This window comes from Tympanuchus pallidicinctus, unplaced genomic scaffold (assembly GCF_026119805.1).
Source record: "Tympanuchus pallidicinctus isolate F22 unplaced genomic scaffold, pur_lepc_1.0 scaffold7, whole genome shotgun sequence".
Lineage (NCBI taxonomy): Eukaryota > Metazoa > Chordata > Aves > Galliformes > Phasianidae > Tympanuchus > Tympanuchus pallidicinctus.
The window spans coordinates 8,582,035-8,600,481 of record NW_026294791.1 but is presented as its reverse complement, the minus strand read 5'-3'; the positions used below and the strand labels follow the sequence as shown (position 1 = coordinate 8,600,481).

The following is an 18,447-nucleotide window of genomic DNA, read 5'->3' as shown; positions in this document are numbered from 1 at the left end:
GACCCACTCTTAATGGGTCCCACTGCACACACAACTCCTAAGCCAGCATGAACTCCAGCTGAGCGTCTGCCCTGTGATCACATCCCCACTCAGGTGTTTGCTGGCACCGTGCCCCTTGGGGCTCTGCAGCTTTCAATGGGAGTGTCCTGAGATGGGCATCAGTTCTGCCTGCTCCCTCCTTGCTTCCATGCGCAGCCATTGCGTGTTGCCTTTTTCTTTGAGATGGAACTTCTTTAGGTGATGCCAAAGAGGCAGAGCTCCTGGTTCTGCTGCTCGCTGCTGTCTCCAGTGGCCCATAGCACTGCTGGGTTAACTGGAAGCCTATTGATCCACAGCCACGCGATGCTTGTCAGGGCTGCAAAGGATCACTGCATGGACAGGGCAACAGTTCAGCTGCATTGAGATGTTATCTGCTTGTATGTTTCCTTCTTTATTTGGAAACTCAGTTGATGACAGATTTCGAAAGATGATTTCATGAACAATGCTCTAATCCTTTTAACCTTGGTGTGTTTGATCCTGAAATAGCTAATAGTGTAGGAAGCATTAAGGCTTTCATCATGTGAGTAAAACAAGTGTCCAGCAGAGGAAAGGAAGAGGTTTGGCTGCTGCTATTGCTGGATCATGATTCCTGCAGTAGTTTGTGGCAGAATCTCAATGACAGGAAGTGTTAGAGCTCTTCTGCAGCCCTCGTACATGGAGCAAAGCAACGTGTGAGCCTCACATCTCAAAAAAGAGAAGATAGATAAAGAGATCTAAGGACCACTGCTTTCCTTTTCCAGCCAGTGCCGTGACATGTCAGTGCTTCATATGTCTGTGTGGGCCAATTCTGGGATGGATTGTTTTGGGAGAAGTAGATCATCATTTAGGTGGAGGAGGCACCTTTGTTCTGTTGGGTCTGCTGTACCGTGGGTTAATTGGTTGCACATAGATGGCTCGCGTGGTGCAAGAGATGCATTACACATACAATCATAGAATCGTTTGGGTTGGCAGGGAGCCTTGAGTCTCATCCAGTCCAACTCCCCTGCAATGACTAGGACAGGGACACCCACAGCTCCATCAGGTGCTCAGAGCCCAGTCCAACTTGACCCTGGGTGTCTCCAGGGATGGGGCATCCACTGCTTCTCCGGGCAGCTTGTGCCAGTGTATGTGTGTGTGTATATATGCATATACATTGCACACAAACGTGAAACAGTGCGAGGTATATGATAATTACACCCTACCTACTTACCTACTTGCATTGGCAAAGAGCACTCATTGATATGCAGACTTCACAGTTGGAAGCTTTTAATTCTTGCAAATAAATGAGAGCAGACGAAATACCTTTCCAGAATATAAAACATACAACCTGTTATAGATGCTTACGATTTATTATCTTACACTTGAAATGTTTTGATTAGATCTTGACAAGTTTGTCTGATGGCAGGAATTTATTCCTCGATGCTGGGAGCTGTCAGGTCTGCGAGAATTCGTACATGAAATCTGCTCAGTGCTGTGAAACAGTAATGAAATTCCAAACTTTAGAGAATTCATAGTTGAAAATAATAAATGTATTTGTGCTTTCACTTGTTAGCTCCAGCAGCTGCAGCTCTCCCCAGAGCTCGGCTGGCTGCTGCCACCTGGCGGCCCCAGCCCTTAGAGGCTGCTCTGCTGCTGCTGAGAAATAAGGGAGGAATACAGAAACAAGTGAAATTAACTCTGCTTTTTAATTCTGTTTGTTTTCCAGAAGGAGCTCAGCCTCCCCCGAAGAGGAAGCTTGTAAGTAGAACTGTTCTTTATTCATTATGTGGTTTGATTTGAACGTGTATAGCATTCAGTTGTGGAAGCCATATAAATAGGCAGATGTCCTGTTTTCTCTGTCGGTGTTTTCAAGAATCTGTTGGGCACTTGGAAGCAGCCAGCTTGCATTTCTCTGAGGTTAAATTTCTATTCATTTCCTTACGTGTAGTAGGTTAGTTAGCAGTAGCATAGGCTTACTGCATCAGCTGCAGCTGATCCTGCCATGGAAGGAGCGGCGGTGTTGAGTGTTACTTGCTGTGACATCCCCAGAACAATTCGGCTGCCATCTCTGGTTATTGATGTGCTTTGGACTGCTCTGATGACTGCTCTTCAGTCTGTGCTGGCAGAAATCTCTGTGCACAGATCCTGGGCCATGCAGTCAGGTGCATGCAGAGCATTCTGTGTCACAGAGATATTCCAACCAAGCAACAGATGTTGGGATAAGCAGGCTTCTAAAATGAAGTTTAAACAAGTAACAGACTTCTAGTATTGTGATGTTTAAAAAATCGCAGTGAATTAACAGTTACAGTAAGAGAATTAAGCTTCTGCTATGCTTACAGATTTACTGTGCAAGAGATGGCACTGTTGATTGCATTGTATGAAAGGGAAAGCATGTGAACTGGCTGCTGTTGCGCTGTGATTTGAAATGGCTTCCCATGCCACAGACGTGAAGCTCACAAAAGCACATAACCTTTCTTCCTCGGGGTTTACTGAGAAATAACTTTGAACCATTTAATGCAAGCTCTCTCCTTTGTATAAGAGGAGAAAATGCTGTGTGGTGCCACTGATTCAGTCCTGAACAATGCAGTGAAACAAAAGGCTTTTTTAAAATGGGATATGATCAAAACTTTCTATTTAGTTCACATGACAGCAGTCAACTGCTCAATGAGTCATGAAAATAAGAATGTGAAACTGTTAGTATTTGTATTTTTTTGCCAGCATTCCTTGAAGGCAAGCTTCACTACTTTTGTTGGATGTGTAGGAATGGTGGTGCTGATAAGTTGGAGATAGTGAAAGTTCTTTGAACATTTGGTGGAACAGAGAATTACCAGTAGGGTTTGTGTTTGTTTGTTTAACACAACATTATTTTTGTAGCAAAAAAATGTGAGTTTGCAATTGAGGATGCCAGAGATTTTCCCTTCCTTCAAGCACGGTGATGGGCATGGCACAGAACTATTCATACATTTCCATTTGGAATACTTGAGATAGAAATGAAATCCTTCAAGTGTGTAATGTTTTATTTGATTGTGACTAAACAATGACTGTTTTATTTCTACACTGATTTAACACCTTCGGTTTTTTATTACTTGATGTTAGTTTTCTGCCATCATAGCAATCTATGTCAAGACAACCCAGGTAATAAATTTAAAGCAAAAACTCACAGCTACTGGTGAGACTAAAGCCTGGGAGGAATTGAAATGTGTTCAATTAGTTGCATTTGTTACGTAGTTGATTACTTGTATTTTCTGGAATTACAGATTCTGTTGTCAGTTCTACCAAATGACTTTTCTTTCCTTGAGAAGTGTAAGTGTTTAAGAACTCAGTGGTGCATTGTGGCTTATATATGTTTATGTTGATGCCATACTGATAAGCATATGGGATCACTGAAGAAGGTACTATGGAGCTGAGGCATCTGATTTAGATATCTCAATATCAGAGTGCTTACTTGATGTAAAATTAAAAAAAATAATAATCCACTGTTAGTCTTTAAGTCAGGAATTAGAGAAGTTTTTATCAAGAACAGCAATAATAATAATGTATGTATATATATATATATATATATAGTATATATGTTATATTTATAAATTTACTTATTTTGTCAAAAGGAGTGCCCTAAGAATGTGCACTGAGATATATGCTGTAGGCAGTATGTGTATCAGTTCTTCTGGAGGCTTTTCTTCTACCTGCATCAACTTACCAGCGAACATAATACGCAAAAAGAAATGCATTCTGCAAAGGCACTGTACTGTAGCTGAGGAGTAGGGGTGGTTATGGATGTAGTGAGGCCCTGAGTCACTGGCTGTCGTTCACTGACTTTTGTTTGCTGGCAGGAGGGAAGCAGGAATTGACAGATGGATGAAGCCTCTGGCTCGGAGCCAGGAATCCTCAAGAGCTGCATCCATTTTCTGTACAGACTCCAGCCTTTGTCACAGTTCAGGGTCAACTGTGTTATACAGAAATATATAGCCACTCAGCATTTTCTCTGCTGGTCAGGAGGCTGGGGTGCATTAACTGCTGTAAAACAACAGCATCATGGCAGCTAGTCATTATTTGCCAGCAAGCCAGAGGTAAAAGGAAGACTTGATTATTCACAGAATGGCTGAGGTGAGAAGGCATCTCCAGGATCACATGGCCCAACCCCTGCTCCAGCAGCAGTACCTACAGCAGTGTGCCCAGGCCCATGGCCAGAGGGCTTCTGGAGGTCTCCCAAGATGGAGATTCAACAACCTCTCTGGGCAGCCTGTGCAGAGAAGTGCTTCCTCGTGTTCAGACAGAGCCTCCTGTGCTCCAGTTTGTGCTTGCTAGGTCATTGTGTTGGTTGACTGTTAAGTTAGAAAGGTTTTAGACTGAAATAGAGAGATTACTTGTCATTGTTGAATGGAGAAGGGAGAGCCCTCTCTGACAACACTTCTAACTTAGTCTTTATCTGACTCGTTGCTTCATATTTGCCTTTGTCTGCATTATTGACTCTATTTTTATGCAGGAACTGATTGTAGGCATGAACAACTGTTGCTTTCCTTCCTTGTGCTGAGGAAAAGAAGTGGAGTTATGTGTCTCAGTACTGAGAGCATGAGCAATTTTGCCACCTAAAGAAGGTCTTGTACAGAAGTTAACTAAAGGAGTGGTGGAATGGAGCGTGGGAAGTCTGTTATCTGCTCTTCCACGTCAGTAGAAGGGAACACAAGCTCACTGTAATGGCTTTGCCCTTGGAGGTCTGGCAGTCTAATCTTAAACAGAGAGTAAGTAGGCACCTGAAACAGGTGGGGGAGTTGTGTGCAGGGCATCATTAAGATAAATGGCTCAATTAATGAGATACCATTTTGTTGTCATTGTGGTTGAAGTCTGTGTGCTCCTATGGAGGGTTCAGTTCAGTACACTCAAAGAAATCTCACTCAGCTGAGTTGTATGTTGTAAAGAGGTTGAATAACACAAGTATTAGTAGAGGAAAGGGTAGTGGCATTCTGTCTCTAGTGTGGCTCAATAATCAGAGTTCAAAGTTTTCCTTGAATAAATTATGCATATAAATGTATTGGATATGTTTTTCTCGTATTTTGTTCACAAAAATAATTACCATTCATGAATATTTTCTTTAATATCAAACAGCAAATGCCGAGTGATAGACCCCAACTTTCATCTCCTTCTTATTAGTGGAAGTGGGCCGTTACCCTGTTCTCTCCTTTCAGTGCTAGAGATTGTTTTTGTACTGCTGCCTTCAGCTCCCAGGTGCTTTGGATGTGCACCTGCATCTGCAGTGCACCAGGGATGCTCCAGGCCTGGAAGGACAGAGGCTCGTGTCCGTGCGTGTGACGCAGTGCTGGGTGGTGGCTGTGGGGGTTCACTGTCGCTTACATTGCTGCCTTGGCTGCCCAGCGGTCACTGGATCTGGCTGGGGGTGCATTGGGACCAACCAACCAGTTTCCTGTTTGCTGTCTGAGTATTAATGAACGCAGTTGTTCGTAACACAAACTTTATTGACATGTTCAGATTTTTCATGAACTTTGTGAGTTTGTTTGAACTCCCCATGTTTTCTTGGGCAGTTGACCAGCTTGGATTGCTGTAATCTTTGCAATGTCTAAAGGTAATGTTTTATTAGAAAGAAAATACCATTTTTCCAAATTGTATCTAAATTTGAAAAGAGTAATTTCCTCTGCAAACTAAATTTGCAACACCAGCTTTTAATTTCAGATGCAAATTTTGGTAGTAATTCTTCCCTGCTGTCAGACATCTGTACCAAATGTACCTTCATAGTGCATGTCTGGGGGAGAATGAGCCTGGAGACGTAAGAAACATTAAAAATAATGATTATCCAGAGTATATTCAGTAAAAACAGGTTTTTATATAGCATATTTTGATGGCTGTAAAGATTTCAGAAACGCTGGCCTTGTTATGTGAGATTAATTGCAGTTAGATATGGGGAGGGAGGAGGGGTGGGACAACAGTAAAAGATTTGAATAATTCAGATATTACCAAGTGCTGTTTTGATGGTGGTAGGTGCTGACAGGAGATGGTATGAACCGTGAAGTTGTATGTCTGTCTGTATGAAATATGGTGAGCAAGGTAACCATGTATGATAAAGACACGTGCCAGGCTCTTACTGTGGACTTTATGCCTTTCAATGTATTTTAAAGGGAATATTCCCCCCACTCAAAGGTATGAACCTCTGCAGCCCTAGGAGCTTCACAGGGTATTTCATTAAGTAACAGTTTACCTTATCCCTGGCTTCTTGACAAAATAACACTTAAACACACCAAGGCATCTCTTGGGAGGATGTGCCGGATGCCAGTTTATATTGGCCTCTACTTCTGTTCTTTTTAAACTGTAATGCTTAGACCTTGGAAATAACAAATTTGATGGCAGGAATAAAAAACGTGAGCTTTAGTGCTGCCTGATGTCTTTATCCTGTTCTGCCCAAGTGCTTTATCTACAGAGGAGTGGAGGACATTTGGTTGCTGCCCATCTCAGAGGGTGGGCATTTCTGCTGGGGGTCTGTGCTGGGCCTCAGTGCAGAGAAGCCAAAGGAGAAAGGAGCAGTTCTGGGAAGGGGTGAGAAGTTCTGCTGTGTTTGTGCCCTGGCTTGGGTCTGGAAGCAGCGTAAGGGATGGTGCCTTCCTGAGCGCTTCCTGCTGTGATATTTTTGTAGCTGGGGAGGTGGCATGCACTGCCTGCTCCATCCTTCTGCATGGGGCACGGGCTGCAAAAATAACCCAGAGCTCTCAGCTGTCTGTGGGGCTGGCCCTGAGGGAGGGATCTGCCGAGTCCTTCCTGCGGGGTTCTGTGGGATGCTGCTGCTTGTACCCGAGGCTTTAAGAGTGGTTTTGGAGCGTTGTTCTTATCAAAGAAGCAGAGCCCCCCCCCAAGAAGGGATGCACTCCAGACACCCCGGGCTAGTGGTCTGTGTTCCTGATGGGACTGGACTGCAGGAGCTCGATCTGTGCCTGCCACTGCCTGCAGATAAGGGCTGTAATTGGGAATCTGCTGTGATTGATGACAGCTTGTGACAGCAGCAGCTTCCTATGCCTAAATATGGGTTTCAAGAAAATTGGCATAATGCTTTAAAATCTACCAAAGATACATATTTGGAAATTTTATTTGGAAAGCTGACTTCTTACAGAGGACGCTTTTTAGGAGTAGTTGACTTTAGAAGATAGATGCTTTCCGCAATACATGACACTGCTGTAGAGCTGATAGCAGCCACCATCTGCACACGGAGTGCCGGCGTGGTGCAGGGGAGCACTGTGCCCTGCTGAAGGACATACATCCCTGTGCCCTGCTGCTCCTGGGCCAGGGCTGGCAGCCATGGGAGCTGCAGCTGAACAGAGCCGCACGGGGACTGTTTGAGTACAGAGTCGTGCACGTGCTGAAGGGGGTTGATTCTGATGGGACAGGTTCATATGTTTGCTCGCCAGCAGAGAACAGCTGCTCTTTGCACCGCGATGACTCTGCAAAGGCTGTGGGTGCACGTGGGGACTCTGTTCCTATCGCGGTGTGAGTCTGCAAGCTGGCATGTGGGATTTGTGCCAACACCCTTTGGAGTGTGCCTTCACGTCGTGCCTGCCATGTGATTTGGAGAGAGCTGCCCCATGCAGTCCGGGAGAAGTTTGGTGATTTGCTGAGCACCAAATTGGGCTTGCTGCTGTCAGCCCAGCAGCTCAGGTCGGCGTGTGTCTGACTCTCCTGTGCCTTCCTGTCGTAAACCAGTGGGCTTTGTTGCCTTTCTCTGGATCGATCGATTCACAGAAGACTTTTTTTTAAATAATTACATGTTGGATGTGAGCCATGTGACTAATCTGGACTGCTGCTGAACTCCTGAGGTCTCTGTGGCACTGGGGCACACGCAGCACTCGGGATCGCACTGAGCTTGTGCCCTGCGCTCTTCTCCTTGAAGCCTCTGGTTGGGGGCAGAACCACAGAGCACCGCGATGAAGCGGAGGAAGCAGAGGCTGGGAGCCCCGTCGCTGCGGATCCAGTAAGGGCTGCTGTGAGAAATGAGTTGCACTTAAACATTTCAAGTGGAGATGGTGAAGAAGATAAGGCAGGGTGTTCTGTGCTAAGAAACGTTGCTTTTTGTTGCTAAAATTTATCCATCTTGCTTATTTCGCTATATGCAAAATTTCAATTTGAGAATTTTATGCACTTTGAGCATTTTATTTCTGTATACCATGTACCACAAAGTATAGCCAGAAAAAAAGAGCAGTATTTAAGTGTTTATGTACATTGTGCACTGTGTTTAAGTTTTGCACCTGGTGATGATTAATGTAGTGCAGTTAAATGTTCGGAACTCTCTTTCTAATTAGATCGCTCTTCCAAACCTAATAAGTACTTCAAAGAAAGCTGTCACAGGGCTCTGATCTAGAGAAATTTTTGCTACCTTTGTTGTCTTCTTAAACTAAGGCGACATATGAAAACTTCTAAATTTGAAGGGAAAAAAAATAATTATTATTAAAAAAAAAAAATTGACATTGTCATGTGCTATTTCTACAAATTAAAATGAATGCTTTTCAATACTTTACAAGCACTTTGAAATCTACTGGTGAGAATGGCAGTTTATTGATAGCGACGTTATTATTCCCATGGGTTATGGGAAGGAAGTCATCTATTTAGTGCTGTGTGTGTAAGCAGCAGGGCTAATGGAGCTGCCCAGGGATGGGAGGAGCAGGCAGGAGGTGGCTTAACCTCAGTCTGCAGCCTGCAGAGCCCACCAGCTGTTTAAGCAGAGATTGCTCCTGGGGAAGTTTGCCTGTACCTAAAGGTTGCTGACTGATAACAACTATTCGGATTCAGTAGGGAGTTAAAAGCACTGAACATTCACAGCAAACGTGCTCGGCTCCAGGGCTTCTCATGGAGAATGTCTGAATACCCAACAAAAGCTGGAGCACGTCCCAGATTTCCTTCTTGCTAGGCGTTATGTCTAAGGACAGCAAATAGAAACTTTCTTCTTCCCTCAGTGATAGTTGTAACCATATGGCAGCACCGGTTTGTTCTAACGCTGGAGCACACTGAGCGCTGCCCAGCACTGCCCACATTTTAAAAAGGAAAAGGCCAAACGTACAGTGATAGCAGAGAGCAGCTGTGGCTGGTACTCCGTGTGCTGTGCTCCCTTGTGCAGGAGGGATTGCATGGTTTTGAGGAGGAGGTAGTAGAGAACTTGCATTTTCTAGTAATGAGCATAGGTGAATCGTAACACTGAATTCCACTGTTCAGATGTTAAATGTTTAATAACAGTTCTTTTGTAACTTTACTTGATTGTGTGTAGTTACACGCAGTTATGTGCAAAAACAACCCCCACATATTCCAACCAGCGATGATTTATTTTTGGGTTAAACTGAAGGTTCCATTTGGATTCCCTACACTGAAAAGTTAAGAGCGGTTGTATCGTTGCTTATGAAAGAAAACAGGTTAGAAGTAAGGTAGCAAGCTGTATAAATTTCCCAGACTAAAGCACTTAGTTTCATTGTTGTCAGTTACCCCCGTGAGGGGTTCAGCTGAGCGGCCATTCCGCACTGCCCTAACACCAGGTGACAGCCATCCTGTCCCGAACTTACAGCCGATATGTTCGCCGTGTAAGGATTCAGCACAGGAACAAATGCAGTATATTGTTGCCTTTTTTCAGATAACTGAAAGTTCTAAACATGTTATCTTGTCACTTTATGGGAATCTGGGCAGAAAGCTCTCATCATTGAAGTGTATTTCACAATACTTTTTTTGGTTAACCAGGATTTCTTTGTAATATCAATATTTGTAAGGTAACTTTTCCTTTATTTCCAGTGAAGGACATCTCATCGTGTGTAGTTCAATAAAGTAGGTCTTAAAGCTTTTTTATGTTGATGCAGAAGTCTGTTTGCAGCTTCCTGAAAAGCAGCTACTTAGTGAAATGTTCTGTGCTCTCTGCTTACAGGAATACTTGTTGGCTGCTAACTCTGGGCACGGTGTAACAGTTCAGTTTGCAGTACAGTTTGCAGAACTGGGCACAGAGCTGGGGATCGGCCTTCTTAGCTGCAATCCTAATGCTGCTGTGGCTGTGCTATGAACGAGTCACGTAACCTCTCTGTGCCTCAGTTTCTCCACTGCTCAGTTAGAATAAACTCATTTTGCAGTGCTGCTCTCAGGCTTAACTAGCTGTTTTAAAACATTGTCAGTGCTAAACGTCCTCAAGGTAATGGTTTGTGTAATTCATGTCTTCACTGTTGACTGTTTCTATCGTTGCCATAGCTGTGCTGTAGAACCACGGCTCCCAGATTGCAGCCTACAAAGGCTGTGCTGCAAATGGCCCGTGTCTGTCACTGGTGCCATTGCCATCTTGGTTGATTGTTCCCAGCTAAAATTTGACGTTAACAGAATGGACAGCGGTGTGTGATCCAGAAAACCTGGGAATCACTCAAAAACAGGATTTGGGTAATTCCAGATCAGAAGATTTTCGTAGTGGAAAAATAATATGGATTAGATACTATGTATTGACTGACAAGTACATTTTGGTTTGGATGACAATTGGCTGACTTTGACCACTGAGTTTATTATACTGATAGACAGAAGATAGAACATGTGTTTTGAAAGTCTTATTTTTTCTCTTCCTTTTTATTGATGTGGTAAACAGAAGATGTGGTATTGACCCTGATTTATTTTCTTTTCTACCGTGGCACCTTGTCAGAATCTCCTCTCCTTTGTACTCCCACTGCCGAGGAAGTGATGTTCATCAGCACACGTTCTCTCCTACGTCTGCTCCAGGTCTGCAGCACCTTAAATTCCCATTTAGTGCTGACTGTGCACTTGTCACTTCTCCTCTTGTATTTTACCTGAACTCACAAGCCCAGAGCAATCCGTCTAGCCCATGCTACAGCCATCCATTTCAGTGGAGGTAAGGAGAGGTATCAACCAGGAATTTCTAACCGTTTGGTGTTGCTGTAACCACTTATGAACTTAACAGCTTTTTTGTTTGAGAAAATAAAACCTAACAGAAGGGCAGAGCCTGGTGATGTGTAATTTGCTTTCAGCCTTGTAGTGTATAGGTTTACGTTGCATTTCTACACGTTTTTAAATTAATTTGTAGTTTAAGGCCTGAAGATAAAATGAATGGAGCCCTGTCTGCCTGAGTGTGCACGCAATTTCCTGAGTGTACCTTTTGCTGCCTTACATGTGCCTCTTCAGCTTGTGTGAAACAGCAGAGGAACACCCACAGGTATCACTGATGTCAAGAAAAGCAACCTCAAAATGCAGCAGCCTGGAGTGTGGCCCTTAAGAAGCCCTGCCTGGAGACATGGGTCTGTGCTAACCTACTGCACTCTGTTCTGTTCACTGTAAATCCTTGTTAGCTTCTATGAGAAGTCAGCACTCTGAGGTCTATCTGCAATACAATGTCTGAAGAGGATAATGAGTGAAACTTAAATATGGGTAAGGAGTTTGTAAACTGGGGAAAAAAAAAAAGCCAAAACAATTCAGTTTATATTGAGGTGCTTGGGAGCTTGGCTGACGTGTTTCACATTCAGGATTAGCTCTTGCTCTATACTGTGCTGTTACAGGACGTGCAAGACCCCAGTGGAAACCTCTGGCTCCCTTACTAATGATACCTAGTGGGATTGCCCCAGACAAAGGCTAACATGATCTAGAGATCTTTGTGTGTGCAATTATGAAATTGGAGCTAAGTGGTACCTGCTTAAAACTTGAGCCAGCAGAGAGCTGGTTTTGAAGCTCACATACTGTGCTGTGGAGGTAGCTGGTCAAGTTTCAGCTGCTCATCAGGTGGTAATGCAATAGCCTCTAAACCTAGCCTGTTATTTCAGAGGGAGATTGCTCCTGCTGGCTGGCTCTGGGAGGAGTAACAAGAAAATGTGAAGTTCAGCTATTTTAAGCATCTGTCCCTCTAATGGAGAGAAATGTATATTGCATCTGTTGGGTGAAAGTGGGGCTGTCAGCAAAGGATAGAGACGTTGTTCATGTCTGTTCTTGGCTCGCTGTGCACTGCCATGAGGAGAGGTGGCTGCCCACCCTGCTGCTGTTACAGAATGGGAGCAGCTCTCCATGCTGTTCTGGAAGTAGTGATGGAAGAGTTCTCTTATTGTTTTAATGTCATTGTCACCAATATGATTGGGAATGAATTCTTGTTACATAAAAGCTGTTGGCAGTTCCTTCGTAAGGGTGCTTAAAGGTGGCTGAATGCTGTTTAGAATTGAGGCTAATTAACAGTCTGGTAATAAGTAATTAAATTAGATTATTAAAATAGGTCGAGAACTGCTCCTTCTGTGAGGATATATAATGATTATTTATTGATTCCTAAAGCCTTTTTGGTGCTTACTGCTCTTTTTCCTCCAAGTGCTCTACTCTTCAGGCTTCTGGCATGGATCAATGTTATCATTAAGAATAATTCACAGAAAAATCACAGTATCAAGTTATATTTCACTGTTACTATGGTCTCTTCTTGTTGGTAATATTTTTCACATATGGGGACCTTCCAGCCATCTGCTCTTTAAATGATGAGTGGTTGATGATTCACAGAGACATGGCTCTGTGTAAGAGCTTAGGTCTTCTATAATAACTTTTTATTTTTGTCCTTGTTGCTTTCACCTGTGCAGCTCTTGATCCAGCTTTATCCTGCCTTTGTTTGTTGTAGTTCTGTTTACTTGGTTACAGTGCCTGTGATAGCCATTGCTGCTTGCTTGGAGCAAAGGTTCATCCTGGCAAGTTATTGCTGTCATTGATCTGCACAGCTTAACACCCCCAGGTTAGCCAGGCAGTGGCTCATTTCCATCTCTGTGCAAATAATACTGGGAACTAGTGGAAAATGTAACTGAAAGGTGTATGGCTTCATGTTAAATGTTCTTATTTTTTACCATTATACTGCATTTGCAAGTAGCTGTATAGTTTTCCCCTCTTTGTGTGGCACCTTTGATGTTTTTACGTGGACAAATGAACAATTGTTAGTTCATTTAGTATGTCAGTTAGCATGGAAGTGGCTTCCTGGCTTCAGGAAGAATCAATGGAGCTGAGAACAGAAGTACTTGATATGCATAGCCTTTGGACAACTGAAAATAATGTAAAGCTTTTGAAGAGTAAAGGATGTGAAAGTGGCATGATTACAATACAAATAAATAGATAGTAGATGAAGTAAGACTGCTATTGTTGAGGCAGTCATGGGTTGGAATTCAGATCATGTGTCTTTAGGAAGAAAAGGGAATGGTGTCCGAAACTGAACTGAAACTGTGGGCCTCGTGTTTGCATTCTGCCTTGTGCTCATTTAGGGGTAGCCAGGAAGTCTAGTTAACCATGTTTCTCAGCTTGTCTTCTCTATGAGTTGGTGAGTCTTTGTACACTCACAGTAGTCCTTTAGTTCAATCTAAAGGTGGATTTACTGCAGTTCTTGATACTGAGTTGCTTTCAAGATGCAGTGAATTTAATTGTTCCTGGAGGTGAGGAGCCTTGAGACTCAAGCAGCACGCGCTTCCCTCCGTTCTGAGGAGCACTGCACCCTGTAAATTCCTCAGCAAGAGATAAGTTACTTTCAGTACTTCCAGAAAGGGCCTCGTTGGGCTGTGATGCCCTGGTTCTGCTTCTTGGCTCTGCAGGTGAGGTGGAATCTCAGTGGGAATTTCATTATCCTTTATCAAGGGAAGAGGTGCATTCCACTGTATTACTCCAGGGACACTTTCTTGGGCTATTCTGACTTCGTGAGCTCTTGCCAACTGTGGGACATGTTCTTACAGAACTACATAATTGAGATTGCTCTTCTTTTCGTTGAGACATTTTAGCCTTATTATGTTTTGTTGAGGCATTTTAGCCTTTCTAAAGTTTATTGATAATAGCTATTGATTTTTTATAACTCTGAGGAATAGTTTTAAAGATTTTTGTTTGTAGCCCATGCAAGATGTGGTCACCATCTCAGATCCTTGCTGTAATACGTGAAGCAAAACAGGAAACCTAACTTTGCTCCAGAACACTTCATTTCTGAGCCTGCCTTGATGTAAAGCCTTTCCTGTGTAGGCTGTGGCAGGGCTGAGGGCACAGCCAGGTCTGAGGGTCGCATGTAGCACAGCGAGCCCTCAGCTCAGCTGCTCCCACCTTGCTGAGACACCTTGGGACTGGATGTCTCTCTTCTTTAAAATGTCTCTGTGCCTCTTGGTGAGGTTGAGTAACTAAAGACCCTCATTGCTATAATTTCATTATCACAGAGTTTCTTAGAAAAACAGAATTTCTACAACAGTCACAGGAAGCTGTTGGTTTGAGGAGTGCATGCGCTTTACAACAACAGGGCAGCACCTGCAAACAGAAGTTCTGTTTTTCTAGGTAAGGTGAAAAACATTTCAGAATTCAAATGTGATGAGATTCTTAATGTTTTTGTTTTGAAATACCTCAAGGTGTGTCAAGAATTGGTGATAAGTTTCCTTTCTCTACTTAAAGTCACTGATACAGCTTCTTGGTAAGTTTGTTTTAGTTAGTATCCTATTTGACAAATGTCTGAGCATTAATGAAAAGGGCTGTGTTCAGCTGCAATGACATTTGGGAATTGTTCTGGTTTGGCAACAGGTGACACCTTCCTGGATTAGTGCTTGATTTGGTGCAGGTTCTGTTTTCCTAACTCTGCTAAATAACGGGTCAGCATTTACTGCATAGCAGCATAAGGAAACGGTGTAGATGAGAACTCAGTAACAAGTAATGGAACAACTCTGTGGCTGTGTCATGATGCCTTATATGAAATGGTGAATTCTGATTTTATCATCTTTTTGCAGCTGGACTGTAATGCACACCTCACTTTTAATGAATGAGTTTCCCAGAGTTCGTTTATTTTTAATAAATAAACTTCTAAAATGTATTTTCTTTTGTACCAATTGTTATTCTTGGAAGTAGCAGATGGAGACTGAGACTACAAGCAGGAGATGGCGACTTTGGGGAGTCTTGTGCCTTGTATTGAAGGAGTTCATGTACTTTGCCAGCAGCTCCGTAGCCTTGTTGGCTTACACCAGTGTGCAGCCGAGAGCTGAACTGGGAAACTGGTGATTCCGGCAGGTTGTCGCACGCTGCACGGTGATGTTGGTGACAGCATCAGCAACTTGGTAAAGCTGTTGGGTCTGAGATACAGGCTGTGAGTGCCCCAGTGAAACCCGTGGATTTTCTGCCCTGTCATTTAACCACACGCGGTTGCTCTCTCCTCTTGCACCCTGGGGGTTGTGTTGTGGGTGTCCATGCAGGAGGTGCTCACTTGACCTTACCATCCTCAGGGGCAGCATTATGCAGTTTTTTCCCTGTTGGGCTGCATAATTTTTTCATGCAGAGGCACTGTAAATGCTCAAGTCCCCACGTCCCCCCTGGGGCTGCAGCAGTGGAAGCGTTAAAGCCCAGGCTCAGAGCAGGAGGTGTGAATTCCTTGCTGCAGGCTGCCTTCTGCAACCACTGAGGAAGCACCAGCTGCAGGTCTGTGAGGCCAGAAGCTGTGGGAGGGGAGCACATCCCTCTGCCTTGGTGAGCTAGAATGAATTTCACTGATAAGCTGAGTGATTCCTACCTGTTGTTTGTGACTGTGCTATGAGGTGACCAGGCACTACTTCTGGCTTTGTCTTGGAAACCTTTGAGTGTGCAAACAGGCTCACAGTGCTAACAGAGAAGTACTAATCCCCAGCACCCAGTGCCAATATAACAGACCTGAATCAGGCAGGAGCAGCGATTGCATGACACAGCTGCTTGCATTTGCGCAGGATTTCTTCTCAGAAGGAGCAGTGATGCAGTGACACAGCTGCCCAGGGAGGTGGTAGGGTCACCTGGAGGTGCTCCAGAACCATGGAGATGTGGCACTGAGGAATGTGGTCAGCAGGCATGGTGGAGTGGGATTGGACTGGGTGATCTTGGAAGTCTGTTCCAACCTTAATGAGTCTGTGATTCTGTATTCTTTTTTCAGTCTCTCTTTTCTCCTGTCGGTGTTTTTTTTTTCCATCTAAAATATGTTTATCGTTGTCTGCCAGATTCTCCTGCAGTCCCATCTCCCCATATCTCCTAAAATTTTGCTTCTTTGGCCAGTGTTTATTCTTCTGTCATTCAATCCCTGGTGTGGTACTTGAGAGTGCAATCTTCTAGCCTAGTTTACATTACACTGTCAGTATGAATTATTAATGTCCTAAAATAAAATCTTCGAACCATAATCTTTGCAGTGGTGAAAAAGCTCCATGTGCTTCGTGTTGCTTCTTGCCCTGCCCTCGCCTTGCTTTGGAGCCTCGTCCGTGGGGCAGGGATGTCACCGACCCGTGGTCAGAAGGCATCGGAGCAATGCCACCTCTCTGGGTTGGAACAGGGATTTGTTTGCATTTTAAAAAAAGGAAGAGAGAGAAGTTGTGGAGGCAGCACTTGGGTTCTTTTAGAAAACCACCCAATTTTCCACATGAATCACCACAAACGTTTAGTGGAAGCATTCCTTTAAGTCACAAGTGTCAGCATTTCACTCGCAGACAACTCGCGATTAGTTTGGACAAAATGGAGTTGGTTGCAGCTGCACCCTTGGCATGGAGGAGCTGCCCTGGGGACGTGTCCCAGCCTGCAGCCTCGGTCCGCGCGCAGCCTCCTGGCACCGCCATGGAGCGCAGCACCGGGACCTGTCGCTTCTGCAACTTCTCCCTCCTGCTGAGGAGTAAGGGCAGCCGCAGGACGCCGCCGTCCACTGTGCGCGTACTGCTGCTGTAAGTGACCGCTGCTGGAAGGACTTCGCTTTATCGTTTCGCAAGTCATGTTTGCTCTGCGGAAAGTGCCTTCTGTGGGCAAGCAGGTGGTGCTCCTTTACGGGTGTGATCAGTAGTTGTGTAACAGTATTTGAAGAGCTGAAAATATTACTTGGGTTTATTTCTAGTTTCTTTTTTATAGGTAGCACAGAAGCCCACGTTTGTATCAAAAGTCCAGAAGGTGTTTGGTTTTTTTTGTCTACCAGGTCTGCACAGTGCTTGCTTTGCTGGTCAGAGCCCAGGGAACAAGTAAGGAAATGCGAGATGGAGATACTTCTTTAGCTATATTTTCTTTTTTCCTTAGATCTGAGATATTTTAAAGGTTGGTTGGTGAAGGGAGGGGGGCTATATTTGTTTTAAAAGTGTCTGAGCAGTGCTCTTATATACTTGTGTTGTACTTTTACTAATTGTATCATTTGTTTATGCCATTTTGTAATGTGCTACAATACAGTGTAATAAAATGTAGAATTGCAAAATTTTAAATACTGTTTGCAGTATTTTGAAATGAGGTTTTCATTGGAGGCTGCAGAAGTCATTGAGTTCCATATCTGTCTGTTCTGCACTTCATTTCCAAGCGAGGAATTAACCCTGGACAAATTTATTGCAAGTTATTAAATCTGTCTCAGTGTTTCAAACTTCTGACATGTATGGCCCTATTTACTTTTATTTTTACATACCTATATAAATAAATATGTATCAAGTGAGGTTCTAAATATTGTGTAAATTTTAAGAAATGTTGCTTTACTAATATATCACATTTGTGGGTTCCCCAGAGTTACTGTAAACCAGCTTATAGAGATGTATTGATCTGTAATTATACAGAAATCAGTGTTCCATGCTTGTTCTTGTGTTCATCTGCCTTGCACATTGTGCATTTCTCAGAGGCTCGCGACCTCGAGTAGTTTGTTTGCCTGCTGGTAGATGATATGTTATCACTGCTTTCCCAGACTTTCAGATTAAAGCTAAGCTTTTGCTGTGAAGATAGATATTATTCCAAAGGAATAACTAAAATAGGGACCGATTTCTGTTAAAAATTCAAGGCCAAATTAGGATGCAGTTCTGCCTTAGAACTGGGTGAACTTTTTATCCTTTCTTTTTTTCCTATACCAGTACTCATGATGTTCCCTCACATGGTTTTGATTTCTCATGTATCATCTGCACCATGGCTTATTTTGTAAAGTCTATTCTTATCCCATGCTCTAACTTCATTAAGAATTTATGCTTGAAAATGTAAAATTCATCCTCTTAGTCTGTTCGCTGCATTAGCATTCCCCTTGCTCCCAGAATAACTCTTCCTAGCCAACATCCCACAAAATAAGCCTTTTGTTTCAGAAAAGCCATGGTAAATGCAAGGGCTTTACAGTATCCTTACCCTTTGAGCCTCAGTGTGTTAAACAAGCAGCGAGGAAATGAGCTGCGGGGTGGAAGTGCTGGCACTGAACAACAGATAGGTGGATCTGTACCCAGAAACAAGTCAGGTGGTAGCACTGCGTTGGGAGTTCAGGCTTGATTTGCCTCTGAGTGATGTGCGGCCCAAAGGAGCAGCTCTCCTTCAGGCTGGCTGCCAGCCGTGCAGTGTTGGTCTTTGTCCTTTGTGGGCATGGCTTGTGGGTGATGCTTTAGTGGTTGGACTGGATGATCTTAGTGGTCTTTTCCAACCTTAATGATTCTGGGATTTGATATGGTGCTGTGGTTGATGTTACACCTTGGGCTCTTGTGTAAGTGATGGGAGCCCTATTTGATATTGGAAGCCAATGGCTGT

At 43.7% G+C, this 18,447-nt stretch overlaps 1 protein-coding gene across 16 annotated transcripts in view; it reads left to right on the top strand.

Moving 5' to 3' along the window:
- The window catches only part of MAST2 (microtubule associated serine/threonine kinase 2), a 163,811-nt gene that overhangs the window by 67,827 nt on the left and 77,537 nt on the right, over positions 1-18,447 (top strand). For 8 of the 16 annotated variants that reach the window (XM_052667031.1, XM_052667029.1, XM_052667030.1 and 5 more), the window contains 2 exons: positions 1,724-1,755; positions 10,643-10,849. In XM_052667031.1, coding sequence (XP_052522991.1) covers positions 1,724-1,755; positions 10,643-10,849 — 239 coding nt within the window. Of the gene's footprint in view, positions 1-1,723; positions 1,756-7,411; positions 7,964-9,762; positions 9,796-10,642; positions 10,850-18,447 lie in introns of those variants that run through there. The other 8 variants (XM_052667033.1, XM_052667036.1, XM_052667035.1 and 5 more) reach the window with 4 other exon arrangements.